At 37.9% G+C, this 21,031-nt stretch overlaps 1 protein-coding gene across 1 annotated transcript in view; it reads right to left on the reverse strand.

Moving 5' to 3' along the window:
* The window catches only part of nup37 (nucleoporin 37), a 143,091-nt gene that overhangs the window by 62,935 nt on the left and 59,125 nt on the right, over positions 1 to 21,031 (reverse strand). The window contains 1 exon segment of the mRNA XM_028816513.2: positions 17,871 to 17,965. Coding sequence (XP_028672346.1) covers positions 17,871 to 17,965 — 95 coding nt within the window.

The raw sequence follows: 21,031 nt of genomic DNA on the forward strand, positions 1-21,031 counted from the left end.
TCATTGGTTCAAAATCATCATTATCCAAAACCAATAATCTTTCTCTTATTATTGATAACTCTGTTGTTTCCCCATCATCTCAGGTCAAGAGTCTGGGTGTCATCCTCGACAGTACTCTATCTTTCCAATGTCACATTAATAACATCACCCAGTCTGCTTACTTCCACCTATGTAATATTAATCGTATTTGCCCCTCCCTCACTCCTCATACCACTGCCATTCTTGTTCATAGTCTTGTCACTTCTCGGCTGGACTACTGCAATTCACTCCTCTTTGGTCTCCCTAATAAATCTCTTCATAAGCTTCAGTTAGTCCAGAATTCTGCAGCATGTATCATCACTCGAACCCCATCTATTCACCATATTACTCCGGTCTTGCAGCAGCTTCATTGGCTCCCGATCAAGTTTCGTATTGATTTTAAGATTCTGCTATTAACATTTAAGGCCATCCATAACCTCGCCCCTCCATATCTGTCTGACCTTCTTCATGTTGCCATTCCATCCCGTAACCTTAGATCATCTTCCTCCACCCATCTGACCGTCCCTCCCGCCCGTCTAACCACCATGGGGAGCAGAGCTTTCAGCCATTCTGCTCCCAAGCTCTGGAATTCATTACCTGCGGATCTCCGAAATACCAAATCATATTCATCCTTCAAATGTAAACTTAAAACACAACTGTTTAAAATGGCTTTTTCTTTTTCCTCCTGATTATAGTGGTTTTGTTTGGTTTTAATTTTTAGATTTTCTGATGTTTTAAGTTGTTTATAATTGTGTCTTTTATTTATTTATTTATTGTTTGTTCGGTGTCCTTGAGTTCTCTGAAAGGCGCCTTGTATAAATAAAATGTATTACTATTATTATTTAAAATACCATTAATAGTATATAAAGGTCCAAATAATCTTGCTCCTTCCTTTACTTTGTAGTGCCTGTTCCCTTATATTACCAGTCATAACCTTGGATGTTTTAATAGAGGCTTGCTTATAATTCCAAAATCTAAGTATAAAAAAAAAAAAAGTGATGTGGCTTTTTGCTATTATGCACCAAAAAATGTGGAATACTTTACCAAAGGAGAGATGTCGTTCTAATACCTTGGAACATTTTAAAGAACTTCTAAAAACTGGCTTTCTTTTCTGATTTTAATGCCGCCACCATCTGACTGAAGTACTATCTGTGATGTTAGAATAAAAGTGGATATTCCAACTGTCAACAAGTCCAACTGCATCAAATCTTCTAGAATGAAGCTTAAAATACAACTGAAACTATTAAAAATAATTATGTTAGGTAGAATGCCCAGTGGGGGCTGAGTGGGCTTTTGGCTTTGGAACTGGTGTAGATTTTGTTTTTTTTCTCCATCATCTCACCCCTGGACCATAGTATCACACTTAACATTAACGACTTGAAAACAAATCTATAAAAATGATTCTACTTTACCTATAACTTGTATATTTGTGTTATGTGTGTATTTTGTGTATATTCTTATTTACTAATTTTTGTATTCTACTTAGTTATTCCTATTCTTCATTCCTATTCTTCATCTATTTTTAATTTGTTTTTCTTTTCCTGGGACTTTTTTCATCTTGGAAAGTACTTTGAGCTGCATTATTTGTAAGAAAACCTGGTAAAGAAATAAATGTTGCTGCTGTTGTTGTCTTAATCATCTGGGCTGCCTTCTTTTCTGTAGTGAGAAGAAGTTTAAGCACACTAACTACAGGAATAACGTTATCTTAAGATGCAGATGAAAATCTCATCCCTTTGTAAACACATGAAAAGGTGCTAAAACTTTTCTCTAGTAGTACCCACTGGTTTAGATTCATAGTGGTTGACAGATTGTATACCACTGAATAGTCACCCAAGGTGAGTGTGTCTGTGCTTGGAGGCTCTCAATAATATAATGCATACTACTCTGCATGTCTCACTGCTAACATTTACCCAGCATATTCAGTTCGACTTGAATGTCCTTTAGGTATAAATAGGTTAGTTATGAGTGTTCAAAGTGATCGACAATTATCCTGTAGATACTAAGTGCATCACTAATGTTGTTTTATTATAAGACTACACATGGCTTCTGTTATTATATGATCTATGTAGCTTTTATGGCAGGTCAAGTGTGACTTCAACTATTTTTATAACTTTTCAGGTTTGATTTTCAAAAGTATCGGATTTAAAAAATTTTTTTGTTTACAGTGGTGTGAAAAACTATTTGCCCCCTTCCTGATTTCTTATTCTTTTGCATGTTTGTCACACAAAATGTTTCTGATCATCAAACACATTTAACCATTAGTCAAATATAACACAAGTAAACACAAAATGCAGTTTGTAAATGGTGGTTTTTATTATTTAGGGAGAAAAAAAAATCCAAACCTACATGGCCCTGTGTGAAAAAGTAATTGCCCCCTGAACCTAATAACTGGTTGGGCCACCCTTAGCAGCAATAACTGCAATCAAGCGTTTGCGATAACTTGCAATGAGTCTTTTACAGCGCTCTGGAGGAATTTTGGCCCACTCATCTTTGCAAAATTGTCGTAATTCAGCTTTATTTGAGGGTTTTCTAGCATGAACCGCCTTTTTAAGGTCATGCCATAGCATCTCAATTGGATTCAGGTCAGGACTTTGACTAGGCCACTCCAAAGTCTTCATTTTATTTTTCTTCAGCCATTCAGAGGTGGATTTGCTGGTGTGTTTTGGGTCATTGTCCTGTTGCAGCACCCAAGATCGCTTCAGCTTGAGTTGACGAACAGATGGCCAGACATTCTCCTTCAGGATTTTTTGGTAGACAGTAGAATTCATGGTTCCATCTATCACAGCAAGCCTTCCAGGTCCTGAAGCAGCAAAACAACCCCAGACCATCAAACTACCACCACCATATTTTACTGTTGGAATGATGTTCTTTTTCTGAAATGCTGTGTTCCTTTTACGCCAGATGTAACGGGACATTTGCCTTCCAAAAAGTTCAACTTTTGTCTCATCAGTCCACAAGGTATTTTCCCAAAAGTCTTGGCAATCATTGAAATGTTTCTTAGCAAAATTGAGACGAGCCCTAATGTTCTTTTTGCTTAACAGTGGTTTGCGTCTTGGAAATCTGCCATGCAGGCCGTTTTTGCCCATTCTTATGGTGGAGTCGTGAACACTGACCTTAATTGAGGCAAGTGAGGCCTGCAGTTCTTTAGACGTTGTCCTGGGGTCTTTTGTGACCTCTCGGATGAGTCGTCTCTGCGCTCTTGGGGTAATTTTGGTCGGCCGGCCACTCCTGGGAAGGTTCACCACTGTTCCATGTTTTTGCCATTTGTGGATAATGGCTCTCACTGTGGTTCGCTGGAGTCCCAAAGCTTTAGAAATGGCTTTATAACCTTTACCAGACTGATAGATCTCAATTACTTCTGTTCTCATTTGTTCCTGAATTTCTTTGGATCTTGGCATGATGTCTAGCTTTTGAGGTGCTTTTGGTCTACTTCTCTGTGTCAGGCAGCTCCTATTTAAGTGATTTCTTGATTGAAACAGGTGTGGCAGTAATCAGGCCTGGGGGTGGCTACGGAAATTGAACTCAGGTGTGATACACCACAGTTAGGTTATTTTTTAACAAGGGGGCAATTACTTTTTCACACAGGGCCATGTAGGTTTGGATTTTTTTTCTCCCTAAATAATAAAAACCATCATTTAAAAACTGCATTTTGTGTTTACTTGTGTTATATTTGACTAATGGTTAAATGTGTTTGATGATCAGAAACATTTTGTGTGACAAACATGCAAAAGAATAAGAAATCAGGAAGGGGGCAAATAGTTTTTCACACCACTGTATATAATTCAGCATTTTTTTGCGAGTATCATCCCAATATTGATAGTGCATATCACACTGGTGTCATCTTTAAAAATACATTATCAGAGGGTGGTGTTTCAAGAAGCTTGGTAGTCATCTTTGATGGTACAACAATGCTACATGCCGACGTATAGTGTTTTTATTATCCAAGGAAGGAATAGAGTACAAGGAATATGGCATCCTTTGTTGATCCGTTGTGATAATATGTTCTAGTAATTAATAAGGCAAACAAAATGGAAGGTTACATTGTAAATAAAGTATCTATCTATCTAAAAGGTGGCAAGTAACAGCAGGAGAGAACAGAAGCCATAGATTAATATCAAAGACACAAAAAAATAAAAAATAAATCTGGACATATAATTTCTTAACATTTTCAGCAATCGTGAGTAACATCTTAAACAAACAGAAATTGGTTGCATGACAAAATGTTCTTGAGTGGGACTGGCTTTAGTTTGTTTTTTTTTTTGCTATTAAGAAGAATTGAATTAAAAGTTATAGAAATGTTAACGTGATATTGGGAACTTTATGTGCTAGAAATGTTTTTTGTTCTTCCTTACTGGCACAGAAACACAGGCATTGCAATTTCAGGTTTTACCTCAAGTATAATACATTTGTTTTTTCTAAGTTAAATTTGCAATACTGTGGAAAATTACATAGTTATTTGCTTAGAAACTTTTATCTAAAGTTAAATGTTTCACTCTAAAACTGGATATCTTACTAATTTTAAATGGAAATCCTGAAAGGTTTGCTCATCCTGACTTGTGGTTTTCTCTTTAGGGCTCCCTAATAGCATTAGCAGACAATAAAGACTTGCAAAAATACCAGAACATATGATGCCTTTAGAAAAATATCAAATTTCTGTTAAAATAGTTGTAATGATTTTTATGTGCTTGGTTTGCTTTTTTAAGCAAGGAGCCCAGCATCAATAAAAATTTCTTATGTAATGTTTTCTTGCACTTGTCACCTACTAGGAAAGAAACCTGCTATAGTACATCCTGATCCTCCTGTTTTATAGATTCTGCAGTATTTGTATAAATAGACTAAAGCCAGTGAATATGTATATTTTAACTTCTAAGCAAGACAAGCAGAATACACTTCCTTTCATATGTTAAAATTAAAGGATTAAGATCTGACATCGGTGTGACTTTTATGCTGGTAGACCACTTCAAAATAGATTATATCTTATCATTAAATTGATGTACACTTAAATTCCTTTTTTAACACATTTCATTTGAAGTGGCTTTTTAACAAATTGTCACCAAAGTTTTTGTAGTATTACAATAACAAACTTGTATGTTAAAGAAATACAAAAATGTGTCACTAATGTATAAAGTTCATCCCTTGAAATTCATTTGAAAGAAATCTCATTTGGAATTTTAAGTTGGTTCCTGCCTTGTGTTCAGTTCTTGCTGTGGTAGGCTCCCACACCCTGCCCTGGAAAAGCAGGTTTAGTAAATGAACAAATGGATTCTAAGTATACTTTTTACTAATACTAGGGGGCTTCGCTCGCCAACCCCCGTGTTTGGTTTTCCAGATACACACTTTTAAGATTTTTTTTTCTTTGAATTGTTGCTATTTCATTAGTTTCACTTTTATTTCAGAACTTCCTTAAAAACAATATTTGGAATCTTTAGAGTCCCAACATGCTGAATCTTTCAAATGAGGTCCGTGAGACATTTGTTTAATGACTTTGTACCATAATTCAAGATAGGTTTCTGTGTTTGGAATTTCAGCACAGACAAAATGATCTACATTATCAGCAGTTAATAATTTTTTTTTTGTAAAGTAACCAATAAATGCATGTGAGGTAAACCCCGTTTTCGAAATTCTTTGACTTAAACTCCAAAGCCTTACAATATTTACATACTTCAGACATATCACCTATGTCCATATATTTGATCTCTATTCGCATTTTTGTTATTTCTCCGAGTAATAATTTCTCTTTGTTTGTGCTAATGCTATATTTACTTTCTTTGTTTTAACACTTTCGTTTTTTTCTCCTTTCATATTCTGTATCTTGCTCTGCATGTGTTTCGCGACCTACGTTTATTTTGAGTATTTTGAATTCCACTGTTTTCATTATCTATAACCTGCTCTGCATGTGTTTGGCTCCCTTGTTTTTTAACCTCTTTATGACGTTTTACTTTGTTTTCTACTCTGACTTTTATTTCTGACCTTGCTTTGTCCTGCTATTTTTTCAATTACACCTGGTCCGTGATGATTATTTTCCTTTTTTTCGAGTAATAATTTCCTTTTGTTTGTGCTAATGAGATCTTTACTATCTTTTTTGATACTGTAGTGACCTCTGCATCCGGCTTGAAAAGAGAAGTTAAAAAAAAAACCAAAAAAAAAAAACCAGACAGACATAGTAAAGTCTCACAAAAACTTTACTTGAGCAATTAAGAAAAAGAACGCCAACTTCGTAACCCCAAGCACAACCTTCTAGCACCCTCTCCAACCCCTCCTCCTGTCCCGGGACCCCCCCCCCTTACCGTATCAATCAATACCCTGCTGTCAGTCTGTATTCCACCCACCCTCAATCAAACCTAACACTCACTGAAAAAAAAAAAAAAAAAAAAAAAAAAAAAAAAAAAAAAAAGGCTTCAACCTGGCTAGGACGCTAAAATACTTTCGAATTTTACTGCTTTCATATTCTTTACCTTTCTCTGCATATGTATTGCGCCATTCTTTTTTTCAGCCTTTCGAATTTCACTGCTTTCATAATCTCTAACCTGCTCTGCATGTGTATAGCGCCAACTTTTTTTGAACGTCTTTATGAAGTTCTACTTTATCTTTTACTTTTTGTCTTTTAATTCTGAGCCCAATTGGACATGCTTTCTTTTCAATTCCACTTCCGGGCTGATTATTACTTTCCTTATTTTCTGAATTTGCACCTAGATTATTCTTTTTTGCATTTTTTTCTCTCCAACGCGCTCTTTTCTCCACGCTGCTCTTTCTTCTTCGCTTAGTCGATGATGTTTCATCTATAACATATTGTCCTTACACACTTTATATGCACTGAGAGCCGTGGATCTGTGTGTGCTCAAAGCCTTGATACTAGTGTTTTGCTGCCCGTGGTCTTAATTGATATTGGTAGTAAGTACGGCGTGTCTTGCAAGACATGTTCTACGTCCCCGCGAAGACGGTCCTGGGTCAATCTCTTGGTGGCATTACACATTTATGGAAATGCTAAAGAACTGCACCAAAATGCAGTACTATGAATGTTACAACTGAGTTGCATTATATTGTAGCAATACTCATGTGAAGTGAGTTGTCTCAAGATGAGCACTTCATAAAAGGTCAATGCAACACTCCTTAGCATAGCTGGCTGATGATGCTTCTCTCCATGGAGAGGACAAAACACAAGTACGTGCCTTGACATGGAATATGGGTGACTTATGCTAGGGTTCTTCCCCACTTTTTAAAAATGGAGAGCTACAATCATTAATCTGAATTGTTGACAGGTGGAGTGGGAATATGTTTAATGGCAGTGTCTGGTGTGCATGTGCTCAGCTTTAAGTGTATTTTTTCATTTAAACTACAAACACAGCATTAGAGCAGAAACCTGATCTGAAAGAGACAGTTGTAAATACTGAAGGTGAACTGCAATTCTGACTCAAAATTTACAGTTCTTTGGATTATCAGTGTGTTTGCTAAAGAAGATTTGAAAATATATAACCACAACTATTAAATTTGTATTTAAACATGTACATTAAAAACAGAGGTAAACTAACTTTCACCTTGTCTGCTTGGCACTACATTATCAGACCAATTTATTTCCATTTTCCATTTATATCTATCTTTTCTTAACATGCTGATTTTCTCTCAATCCTTGTAATATGACTGTGCCATCTTTTAATTTTATATGGTGTACACATCTGGGTTACCATACTGCTTCAGGTATAAAGGACTGTCTAGCAAAGATGTCATAAAAGGCAACAGGTGAGATCAAGACCAAGTTAGAAAGAACACCGTGCGCATATCTCTCTGATTTGGAAACAAGGGCTGGCCAGTTTCATCACCATATTATTCCAGCCATGCTACGCAGAATTGTGACTCTTTATAAGTTTCGTTTTTCTAGGTCAGTTCTAAGATCAATCTCTTCATATTTTTGAATAGTTAACTTGTGCCATGGACAAATTTCTACTTCTTAAATACAACCTTTCACAATACATTTTGGGACACCTTTTTCTACCTCTACTGGTCTGACCTTGAATCTACAATTATAGTAATAACAGATTTTTAAACAATTCTACACTCCTCCAAAAGTCACTCTTTAATTTGATATCCATTATTTACTTTAGTTTTATGCTTGAAGCATTCATTGAACCAAGAAAAATCTGACATTCTTTTCTCATTAAGGATAATGGAAAGTAACTGCCATATTTCTGATTTTTCCTTTTGTTATAACAAATCTCCTTTTTAAAAAACATTAAAGAACCTTTTCAATATCTGCAATGATCATTTTTGTAACATCAAACAATTGACTCGAACCAGACCTCCCATCCCACTTGGTACACACTCCCTTATCAATACGGTGTGTCTGAAGGCGCAGCACGCATCCTGTCCAAATCAGGCATCAGAATTGCACACAACCCCGCAAACAATCTGCGCACTGTCCTTTTCAACGCTAAAAACAAGAAATCGACAGCAGAAACACGAAACGCAGTTTATAGCATTCCATGCAGTTCTTGCCCAGCGGTATACATAGGACAAACATCAAAAGGAATTGCAACTCGCATACAGGAACATCGCAACGCCGTTAGAAGGAAGGACTCACGATCACAGATCTATACACATACAAAATCAACAGGACATACGTTTAACTGGGACAATGTACAAGTAAGATTTAAGGCCAGTACTAAAAGCGCCAGAGAAATGTCTGAATCTTGGCTATCAGACAAAAACGCCATTAACAGACATTTGGACATAAACCCAGCATATGCAAACTTAAGTAGAACATGTTCATAATAAATAAAACGTTAAGAACTGTACCCCCCCCCCCCCCCCCCAAACGAATTGTGCTATATATTGCCTTTGATTCTTGTAAGTCTAAGTATTATCCTCAGAAGAAAGCACTCACTTTCATTGATCTATACGCATACTAAATCAACAGGACATACACTTAACTGGGACAATGTACAAGTAAAATTTAAGACGAGTACTAAAAGTGCCAGAGAGCTGGCCGAATCTTGGCTATCAAATGAAAACGCCATCAACAGACACTTGGACATAAATCCAGCATATGCAATCTTAAGAAGAACATGTTCATAATAAATAAACTGTACAGCCAACCCCGATCACACTAACTTAGCCACCTCTCCCACCCCCTCCATGTAATTTTTTTGCTATATATTGCCTTTGATTCTTGTAAGTCTAAGCATTATCCTCTGATGAAGACCCCTGGCAGGGGATGAAAGCTCAGTAATACAAACTACCTTATGATGCGGGATTCATTTTTCTCCCTTTGTGGATCTCCAGCTGCAAATATGCAAACCGTATCACAGACCTTCTCTTCCATATATATACAGTCATATGAAAAAGTTTGGGAACCCCTCTTAATTCTTTGGATTTTTTATCATTGGCTGAGCTTTCAAAGTAGCAACTGCCTTTTAATATATGACATGCTTGATGGAAACAGTAGTATTTCAGCAGTGACATGAAGTTTATTGGATTAACAAAATATATGCAATACAAAATCCATACAAAAACTCTCCAGTTCAGTTAAATCTGATGGCTGCTGAGCATGGACAGCCTGCTTCAAATCATCCCATAGATTTTCGATGATATTCAAGTCAGGGAACTGTGATGGCCATTCCTGAACACTGTACTTCTCCCTCTGCATGAATGCCTTTGTAGATTTTGAACTGTGTTTTGGGTCATTGTCTTGTTGGAATATGCAACCCCTGTGTAACTTCAACATTGTGACTGATGCTTGAACATTACCCTGAAGAATTTGTTGATACTGGGTTGAATTCATCTGACCCTCGACTTTAACAAGGGCTCCAGTCCCTGAACTAGCCACACAGCATGATGGAACCTCAACCAAATTTGACAGTAGGTAGCAAGTGTTTTTCTTGGAATGCGGTGTTCTTCTTCTGCCATGCAAAGTGCTTTTTGTTATGACCAAATAACTCAATTTTTGTCCCATCAGTCCAAAGCACTTTGTTCCAAAATGAATCTGGCTTGTCTAAATGAGTTTTTGCAAACAACAAGCGACTCTGTTTGTGGCGTGAGTGCAGAAAAGGCTTCTTTCTCATCACCCTGCCATACAGATGTTCTTTGTGTAAATTGCGCTGAATTGTAGAACGATGTACAGATACACCATCTGCAGCAAGATGTTCTTGCAGGTCTTTGGAGGTGATCTGTGGGTTGTCTGTATCCATTCTCACAATCCTGCGCATATGCCGCTCCTGTATTTTTCTTGGCCTGCCAGACCTGGGTTTAACAGCAACTGTGACTGTGGCCTTCTATTTCCTGATTACATTCCTTACAGTTGAAACTGACAGTTAAAATCTTTGAGATAGCTTTTTGTAGCCTCCCCCTAAACCATGATACTGAACAATCTTTGTTTTCAGATCTATTGAGAGTTGCTTTGAGGATCCCATGCTGTCACTCTTCAGAGGAGAGTCTAAGGGAAGCACAACTTGCAAAAACTGCCCACCTTAAATACCTTTTCTCATGATTGGACACACCTGTCAAGGCTTAACGTAATCAGTATTAAGCAGTTACATGCATTCAAATCAGCAAAATTACAAGGGTACCCAAAATTTTGCACAGCCAGTTTTTCACATTTGATTTAATTTCATACAACTACATACTGCTTCACTAAAAATCTTTGTTCGGAAAACACCCCAGTACTCAGATGTTCCTAAGAAATGAAAGACATACCACTGTTATCTTTTTTGTTGAAAGTAGAGTAAATTATGCAGGCTGAGAGGGGTTCCCAAACTTTTTCATATGACTGTATGACATACATACATACATACATACCCACATACACACACACATTCAGGCCACCTGCATTAAACTTTGTTTCAAATGAAAAGGAGACAAAAAAGAAGAAAAAAAAAACAATTTAGATTAATCTAGTATGTTTTCCTTGGCCAATTGCTCCTACCCACAGCACTACTCTCTTCCCGCACTGCAAAGTATTAAGTTGGATCATGCACACCTTATCAATCATCCACTGACTGAATTTTTCTTTTTTTTCAGGCTGCTAGCATTCATTTAGATATGGATCTAACTATAGTGCATCTTATGCTTCTTGTGCTTTGGTTTAAAATTTTTTCTCTGTATTTTTTGTCATTGGAGTAGTTTCCCCATAAATACTCAGACTCATTTTACAGATTTTTTTTTCTTTTTAAAGTACCTGCTAAATAAATAATAACAAGGAAGAAATACTTTAAGATCACTGCAATGCTACATTTAATGCATTGACTTGTTTAATTTGTTAGCCAAGTACAGACTCACAGCACCTTAATTTATATAAAAGAGAGATAAGTAGGGAATATTACATACTAGCCGACACCCGCCATAGCATACGGCGGTGTAAGAATAGGAACGGAAAACGGTGAGAAAGGAATTCATAAATCAACAAGAAATAAATACTTCTTGAAAGACGCAGTTGTGCATTGGTGTTTTGGTCGAGAAGACAGATAATGAGTCAAAAGATCTCACCCTAGAAAAAGCCACATACAACTGACCGTGGCTGAAGACTGGTATCAGGTCTGTGCCCTGGTCTTTGGGTATCTGACAGTGCATGTAGAATTTCTGGCTAAGCAGGATTACATGTGAAAGTGATAAATAAATCATGCTTTCCAAATTTACATACTATGGCCATGGCATCCTGATAGTTTTGTTGCATGTATCTTGGACTTCCTGGAAATGTGGACTGTAATATGATCATTTTGCCTACACGTACGTGGTTATTTTCAGCGTTTGCTTGCAGTGCGTCTGATAGTCCTTGTATTGTTCCATGCACAGATCTTGTTGGTGTAATCTGAGATAGTTGAGACACGTGCCCTCTGTTTTAACATACGCATCTACGACGTACTGTTGGAAAAGTTTGCCGCTGGAGTGCAAAATACTAAATGTATTCCTCATTGCTAATCTGTATGCATAAAATTGGCATGGAGTAAGCCTTATTCACTTGGCGGTTCTTTTATCGGGAACATGTTGTAAATCTTTGTGCCAGCCAATGTCTCCGTAAGGGAATAAAAGTGGGTAAAACATAGGATCGCAATTCATATTGAGCGTGAAAATCTGTTTACAGGAGTTGCCTATGGGATAGATGCAAATGTCCCTTTCGGCAGGCGGTTCGCCATCTTCTCTGACGAAAATCGCTGCAACATAGGTGTGACATGTCGGGGCATTGTATTGTCGTAAATCCTGCCTAGGGTTTTCCTTGAAAACCATTCGTACAGATGCTGTTGGATTGGACTGAGCGATTTCATGCATGTGTTTGTATGATTTAGCGAAGGGTTTGATGGTTCTGAGCATGGAATCTAGCTGGAGAAGTAAATTTTCGCTGTATGCAGAGTTTGCTTTATTTTGTAAGCGTACTTCAGTAGCTTGCGCTGTGTCAAAAACATACAACTGTCCATACCCTGGAGAGGTAGAAGTGTTAGCATATAGTGGAGAGATTTGGTGATAAATTTGCCTGTGTATTTTAAAACAGTATGATCCGTGGCCAGGAGGTTGAGTTATCTGTGCACCAATGGAAGCAAACGCTAGAGAACAGTTGTATTCTCGAATGTGTTCATGATAATTTTTAGCTTCTGATGTTTGCTATGTAAGAAGCTGTTGTAAAGACACAGGTGGCTCCCGCAAAGGTGGTAAAGCTACTTTACCGTTGTGGCAGCACCTTGAGTACTTGTTGGATGTATTACGCTCAGCAGGTCAGTATAGTGCATGACAGTGTTTGCACTGCTGGTCTGGAGTCCCAGTGTTGTACTCTTGGACGGGAAGACAGGAATTAGGTGAAGTACCACCTGTGGTAACGGGAAGAGGATTGTATGCATGTCTGAGTTGGTTTGGAAATGTTGCTTTGCAGATATCGTATTGCAACAGTTGTGAATGAGTTTTGTTGTGTTTAGTCAGACAATCCTGTGTAGTGAACTTCTTACTGCATTTCTGGCACTCATATAGTTGTTGGGAAGAATGCCTTTTCTTGTGTTTAGCAAGTGAGGTTCACGTTTGAAAAGTTTTGTTGCAGGAATCTCACTGGAGGACTGATGTATTGGTGTTATCAGACATTATATGCTGCTGTGGAGACATGATCGGAATCGGTAGGAGGGCTTCATAGTGCTCATTGTCCAGTTGTCCTGAGTACAGAAGGTAAATGAAGAGAGTATTTCCAGAATTGTAAATGCAAGGCAGGATGTTGGGGTCATGTTTGAAGTAAATGACAATGGTAACATGGAGAATCTCTGAAAGAGCTTGAATTTCAGCTTCACCACCATAAACTCCAGATGTTGCCATGTATTGATAGTACTCCAGACTTTTGGAAAAAACAACAGGAAGAACATCTCCAAATCTGTCCCAATGTGATGCAATGAAATCTACTGCCCTATGTCGTAGTGAGAGTGCATTGCCTTCGTTAACCGTTTGTGTCAAGAAATACCCCACTGATAGGAACAGGCAGTTGCCGGATCCCGGAATAGAGATGACGTTGTACAAAAACCCGTCGACAGAGAAGATACTGTCATACATTTTATAACAAAGGCTTAGGAAACAACCATTGCAGTATAACGAAAATAGCAAGCTGTATGGGAGACCGCAGGCAGCGTGGGGAAGGGTTTGGAAGAGGACGAATACGAATCGAGAAATGCCGTGTCGGCTGCATGTGGGTGGGACTGGTTTTGAAGAGTAGCCGTGACCGGTTTTTGAAGAGTAGCCGCAGGCAGGGTGGGGAAGGGTTTGGAAGAGGACGAATAGGAATTGAGAAATGCTGTGTTGGCTGCGTGTGGGCGGGACCAGTTTTGAAGTGGAAGCAGGATGAACCAGAAGAGAAATTCTTAAGAGATTCTGGCCTCTAGTAAGGAGGAGGCATAGTTGGGGAAAAGAAAAATTGATTGATGTCTCATGCTTTAGCAATTACAATTATACAATTAAAATACCAAAGAAACAGAAAGCGGTGATTTGTAAAAGTTATTTTACTGATGATTAACTGAAAACAGTACAAAGATAAGATAGGGACATCCTTCTTATTTTCAATGCCAAACCACATTTAGCACATATTACAAAACTGTGGCTTTGCATTAGGAGAGTGTGTGCACTAGACTGGCCTGCCTGCAGTCCTGTCTCTCATTAAAAACATGTGGCACATTATCTACTCTATATATATGTAAAATACTAAGCTTAAAAGTGCAACGATTTTATGTGACATTTTTGTCACGCTTTAAATCGGGCTTATTTTAAAACCTACATATATATGTTTGGTATCATTCTTTTCTGAATTTATCAAACTTTAATGTGATGTTGTTAGATTTTCAGATTCTTATTCCATTTTTAAATTATAAACTGAAATATCAAGAAGTCGCATCCTGCCTGGGGCCAGAAATAAAAGACAAAGACTAGATGACAAAGACAGCTGCTGTACAGGCTTTTAAATGTTCAAAGTGCTGCGCGAGATGCAGATGACGCGGCACAGCAGCAAGGCAGCAGCTGATCGAGCAAAAAGGAGGTAAAAAAAAAACAAAAAAAAAAACTATTTGTTTCCCATTGTATCACCATTTAAGGGGGGGTTTCGGAGGAGTGACCGCGTCTCCTTGAGGTGCATTCAGCCTCCCTCTTCACAACGCGAGTGGCAGAGATGCAAAGTGGCTGGCGCATAGCGTAGGCCAGGGGGTTGGCGAGTAAAGCGAACAGGGGGTAACCCCCTAGTAAAGTATAAAGTATTGTCCATGTAGACCCCATCACTGTTAACAACAAGCAAGGATGCAAGAAAAAAAAAAAAAAACAACTATTTTCAACATTACAACAATAAGTGTATTAAGTTCACTAACAAAAACTGAATGTTATTAAATGGAAAGGTGTCATACACACTCCTGTCCCAAATATTGTGCAATGTATTGCAGGCATCAAATTTAGAATGACTGTACATTTTACAAAATAAATGAAGTTGAATAAACTTTAGATATCTTATGTTTGTGTTGTTTGCAATTAAATAGGAGTAAAAGAGCATTTACAGTATAATCACGGTTTTCCAATTTTATTGCATTTTACATCCTGTTGTTTTGAAAATAAGGCTATGAAAATACTATTTATTTTTAATATGATTACTCAAATCAAAGTTTTCATTACTTTTACAGTCATTTTTGGAGCAACATGGTTTCCTTGTTAATTACAAAGAGAACAGCTGAAGATCTCTTAAATCATATCATATCATGAATGCAAAATCAAACCCAAAATACTGTACATATCAGATTTATGTATCTTCTGAGTTTAGGGTTTTTTTTTTGGTTTTTTATTTCGCCTTATACAATTTATTGTATTAGGAATTTGTTAGTTTTCGCATACCCCTTGGGGTCAGAGTGCACGGTCAGCCATTGTACAGCACCCCTGGAGCAATTACAGGTTAAGGGTCTTGCTCAAGGGCCCAGCAGATTAGGATCTCTTTTGGCAGTGACGGGGATTCGAACCGGCAACCTTCTGGATACCAACACAGATCCTTAGCCTCACAGCCACCACTCCACCCAATTGCAGTGTGCGTCTTTTAAATAAAAATAGTTTACTCAGGCTTCAGGGGATATACTGTAGTTGTGCATGGGAGCGTGGATGAGTGGCACCAGTGTATTTTGAAGGGGGTAACTGGCAGAGCATGCATGCAGGCAGGAAGACATATCTGGCTCAGCCAGTTTTCTCATTCACGCTTTTGTGTTTGTAATTAAAGCACCAATGCCCACTATAGTATGTATGTATAGATAGATAGATAGATAGATAGATAGATAGATAGATAGATAGATAGATAGATAGATAGATAGATAGATAGATAGATAGATAGATAGATAGATAGATAGATAGATAGATAGATAGATAGATAGATAGATAGATAGATAGATAGATAGATAGATAGATAGATAGATACTTTATTAATCCCTAGAAAGAGCCTGAGCTGAATAGAGAGAGAGAGAGAAAAGAACAATGAGTCTATAGGGTAAAAGGAGGTTAGTGAGGAAGCAAGTGGTGGGGAAGATGCACTGGGTGGAATGAGTTGACTTTGTTCATGGGGCAGGGTTGCTCCTGAGAACCACCCAAGAAAAAGGAGCAACAAACTGCTCCAAGTAATTCCAGCTGATCAGTGAGAGTGGGAAAAGGGAGCAGGACTTGCACGGTTCCCTACTGAATACCTAGGGATGGTGGCGGAAACCTGAACCAGAGTGAAGGATGGATGTGCTTGTAGGAGGATGTTTCCCCTTGCGGAAGAGACCTTAAAAAGGTGAGATGGGGAGAGGCAAGGTTGATATGGATGCATTGTGGCTCATGACAGTTTATATGGACAGATCCTGATAGTAACTTTAACCCTGTTTTTTATCAGTGGATTATTTATTGATTATTTATATAATTTTTAACCTCTACAAATCACACTATTTTGATCTGATTATTTATTTAATAAAGAAGCACTGCACTTTGTTTTGGAACTAAAAGTACTAAGAACTTTTACAGCATCTCTTGCTATGCGCGTGTCCTGATTGCGCAGTGCTGTCCTGTCCTGGGTTCAAGAGGAGTATGCCAACTGGGGGCAACCTGGACCTCACACCAAGACCCCAGGAAATGTAATGGCAAGGTGTTTGTTTACTGTAATTAAATAAATTATGTTACTAAAATAGTGGATCTACCATTTGTACACTCTTGCCCACACTTCTTAAAGGGGAAAAACTACTCAGGTATCTGAATGTTTAATCCCTGTTTATGACCACAGAGTGGCACCAAAAACAGTTCTGGGCATACAGGACCATCAAATCTCACAGTGAATGGAGTGATTCAATGAAATTTTACAATGATACTGTGAAAAATTGCTTCAATCTTTGGCTCACTTTTCTGTTAGAGCATACCATCAATGTTCGTGAAACAAATACCATCATGATTCACAAAGGACTTGACCCTGATTAATCACTTTTATCAAGAGAACTCCAGAGCACCATCAATTACAATTTTATAAAATGGTCTTTCTTTTTAAAGGTGAAATCAATGTTCTAATTTGCACAACTTCTACTTTCTTGTTATTCTTACTTTATTTCAGGATCACAAAAACTGAAAATGACTGAGCACAGAAAACCTGTGTGTGTTACATTCCATAGTAATTTAAACAAGTTTTTGTAACACCATTTATGTTGTAAAAGATTTGAAACCTGAAGAATAACGACCTATTTTCTTGTATGCCCTTCTTCCACATCAAGTTATTACATGATTAAAACATGCAGTGCTTGTTAAATCTTGAAGTGTACATTTACATGACAGACTCCTTTGTAAACAGTTAGAATGCTGATATACCCTCTTGAAATAAGGCAGAAAGTATTGAAATCTGAACAATGAGTTATCTACAGAGCTTGCCATCACTTAAAAAACAGGGGAAATGTGAATGGGCACATGCCTTCACACAAATCAGTTTTTCACTTGTAGTTATCATGTGGAAAGAGGGCACATTTAATTTACTTCAAAAGTGAAAATAAAACAGGACAGGAAAAAAAAACCCAAAGACATTTTTAATTAATTTAAACTGGTGCCTACATGCTCACAGTAGAAGATTACAACTTAATAAAAGCAGCAATAAATCCATGTAGCACATTAAGTATGCCATCCATAATTAGCACTTAAGCAGAAAATAAGATTTTACATATCTTTTAAAGAGTGTCTTAGAAGACAGCATGGTCAACAACAACTGTACAATGAGAAACCCTTTATAATTTAAGTGTGTTGCTTAAAAACATGAAAAATTGCCATCAGGATTTTAAATAAAAAATGTGAATGTAATTCTGCCCTAACACAAAGATTAGCCAACAAAAACGTAAAAAGTCAAATAATGCTCTCCAAAGGCACATCTCAATACCTACCGGCAAGTGAGGTCATCACTTACTGATGCAATCTGATGACCCTCCCTGGGTTCAAATACTAGTTGATTTATGTAATCAGAATGACCTTCCACTACCTAAAATATTTAAAGAGGAGAAATAATATCAACAATAAAGTCCAATAATGCCTAATGTAAACTTCTAGCCTCCAATATTTCAGTTAAAACTGCCATATTTAATGATTGACTGCATGAAACTCAAAATTATTGATGAACTTCGACATATACAGTAGTATATACAGGGAATATTAAAAAAATATTCACATTTATTGAAATTCACTTTTTTCTTAATGTAAAGGTTAAAACCAAATCATGCCAAACATGAATAATAGTTAAGTGAAAACAAATCAATTATATTAAGAAAAGCAACAGAAAATGAAAAAGTGTTTAATTGCAAGCTGCAATGGGACTTCTTCTGCATACCCCCATTTTATAAAAGTCTACATATACGTTAATATAATTTTAGGAGATCAATCTTCCTTTTTTAAGCCAGTGTGTTAGAAGATGAAATTTTTCCTTAAAACAGAGCACCTGGAAATGTCCTCAAATATACTGTAATCAACCTATACTGGACGATGTTTCTTCTTTATCCTGACCAGTGAGTATCTCTGTTCTGAAGAGGTAAAGCCCCAGAGCATACATATTATTAGCACTGCATGCAGATATACTAACTGATCACTCTGAATTGTGTTGGTACCAGGCATTATGGCTATGTTAATGACTGTGCTGCAGGTCCTATTAGAAAAGGTTCAAATTCCCAAAATCCAGGTAGTATATTTTGTGAAATGAAAACACATACAGTACTGTGCAAAAGTTTTAGGCAGGTGTGAAAAAATGCTGTAAACAAAGAATGCTTTCAAAAATGGAAGTGTTAATCATTTATTTTCATAAATCAACAAAATGTAGTAAATGAACAAAAGAGAAATCTAAATCAAATCAATATTTGGTGTGACCACCCTTTGCTTTCAAAAGAGCATCAATTCTTCTAGGTACAGTTGCACACAGTTTTTGAAGGAACTCTGCTGGTAGGTTGTTCCAAACATCTTGGAGAACTAACCACAGATCTTCTGTGGATGTAGGCTTCCTCACATCCTTCTGTCTCTTCATGTAATCCCAGACACACTCGATGATGTTGAGATCTGGGCTCTGTGAGGGCCATACCATCACTTCCAGGACTTCTTGTTCTTCTTTACGCTGAAGATAGTTCTTAATGACTTTGGCTGTATGTTTGGGGTCATTGTCCTGCTGCAGAATAAATTTGGAGCCAATCATACGCCTCCCTGATGGTATTGCATGATGGATAAGTATCTGCCTGTATTTCTCAGCATTGAGAACACCATTAATCCTGACCAAATCTCCAACTCCATTTGCAGAAATGCAGCCCCAAACGTTCAAGGAATCACCACCGTGCTTCACTGTTGCCTGCAGACACTCATTATTGTACCGCTCTCCAGCCCTTCGACAAACAAACTGCCTTCTGCTACAGCCAAATATTTCAAATTTTGACTTATCAGTCCAGAGCACCTGCTGCCATTTGATGCACCCCAGTTCCTATGTTTTCGTGCATACTTGAGTCGCTTGGCCTTGTTTCCACGTCGGAGGAATGGCTTTTTGGCTGCAACTCTTCCATGAAGACCACTTCTGGCCAGACTTCTCCGGACAGTAGATGGGTGTACCTGGGTCCCACTGGTTTCTGCCAGTTCTGAGCTGATGGTACTGCTGGACATCTTCCGATTTCGAAGGGTAATAAGCTTGATGCGTCTTTCATCTGCTGCACTAAGTTTCCTTGGCCGACCACAGTGTCTACGATCCTCAACGTTGCCCGTTTCTTTGTGCTTCTTCAAAAGATCTTCAAAACCCCAGTCTTCTTTGAAATCTTTGTCTTGGAGAGACCTTGCTGATGCAATATAACTACCTATTATATACCTAGTATAAATACTTACTTTATAATACTTACCTAGTATAATTGCTATTAACTCAGGTGCCGCCGAGAGTGGCAGCTTTTTCAGCAGCTCTGTTTACGACTTTATTTTTCTACCTTTTATTTTTCTCTTTATTATTTTTTATTGATCACTCCTATCACCTTCTTGTATGTGGATTCGTTCCCTGGACACTTTTACTTTTACAACGTGGACATGGATTTTTACACACCGAGACTCGTCTACTCAAGTAGTCAACTTCAAGCGCTGAGAAGAAATGCCAGTGTCAGTGTGGTTCCCTATTTACCCGACGAGGTAAGAAGGCGGTATCGTGGCAGCAGTGCCGGCACTAAGCTAAAAATGAAGCGGCTTGCGAGAAAGTGGCATTTTAAGCCTTCTGTGATCCTGGGAAATCTGAACTCACTACCAAACAAGATCGACGAACTGGCTGCACTGGTGAAAAATGTCAGAACCTACACAGAATGCAGTTTGTTGTGCTTTTGCGAAACGTGGCTAACTACCACCATCCCAGATGCTAATGTGGAGCTACCCGGGTTTAGCACAGTTAGAGTGGACAGAGACACAAGTACCTGCGGGAAGCACAAAAGAGGAGGACTTGCTCTCTATGTCAATACAAAATGGTGTAACTCTGGACATGTAAACGTCAAAATCTCCACTTGCTGTAGGGACATCGAACTGTTGGGCGTAAGTTTGCGTCCCTATTACTTGCCCACAGAGTTGGACACGTCATTGTTGTTATTGTTTACATCCCTCCTCGGGCGGACGTACTTTCTACGGTCCTGTTCAGCCTATATACATTGGACTTCCAATACAACTCGGGAGTCCTGCCATGTGCAAAAGTTCGCTGACGACACTGCTATCTTGCCATGACATGAAACTGTCTTCCACAACCTCACCTTGGTAGCAGAGTTTGGCTGTTCCTCACCCAGTTTTAACCCTCCTACACAGCAGTTTCTGTTTCAGTTAATGACTTCAATGACTTTAATGTTTCAACCTACGTGTGACATTGATGATCATTAGCACCTGTTTGGTATAATTGGTCGATCATACACCTGACTATAATCCTACAAAATCCCTGACTTTGTGCAAGTGTACCTATAAGAATTGATGTTGGTTTGAAGGCAAAAGGTAGTAACACCAAATATTGATTTGATTTAGATTTTTCTTTTGTTTGCTCACTTTGCATTTTGTAAATTGATAACAA

Source organism: Erpetoichthys calabaricus, chromosome 1, assembly GCF_900747795.2.
Source record: "Erpetoichthys calabaricus chromosome 1, fErpCal1.3, whole genome shotgun sequence".
Classification (NCBI taxonomy): Eukaryota; Metazoa; Chordata; class Cladistia; order Polypteriformes; family Polypteridae; genus Erpetoichthys; species Erpetoichthys calabaricus.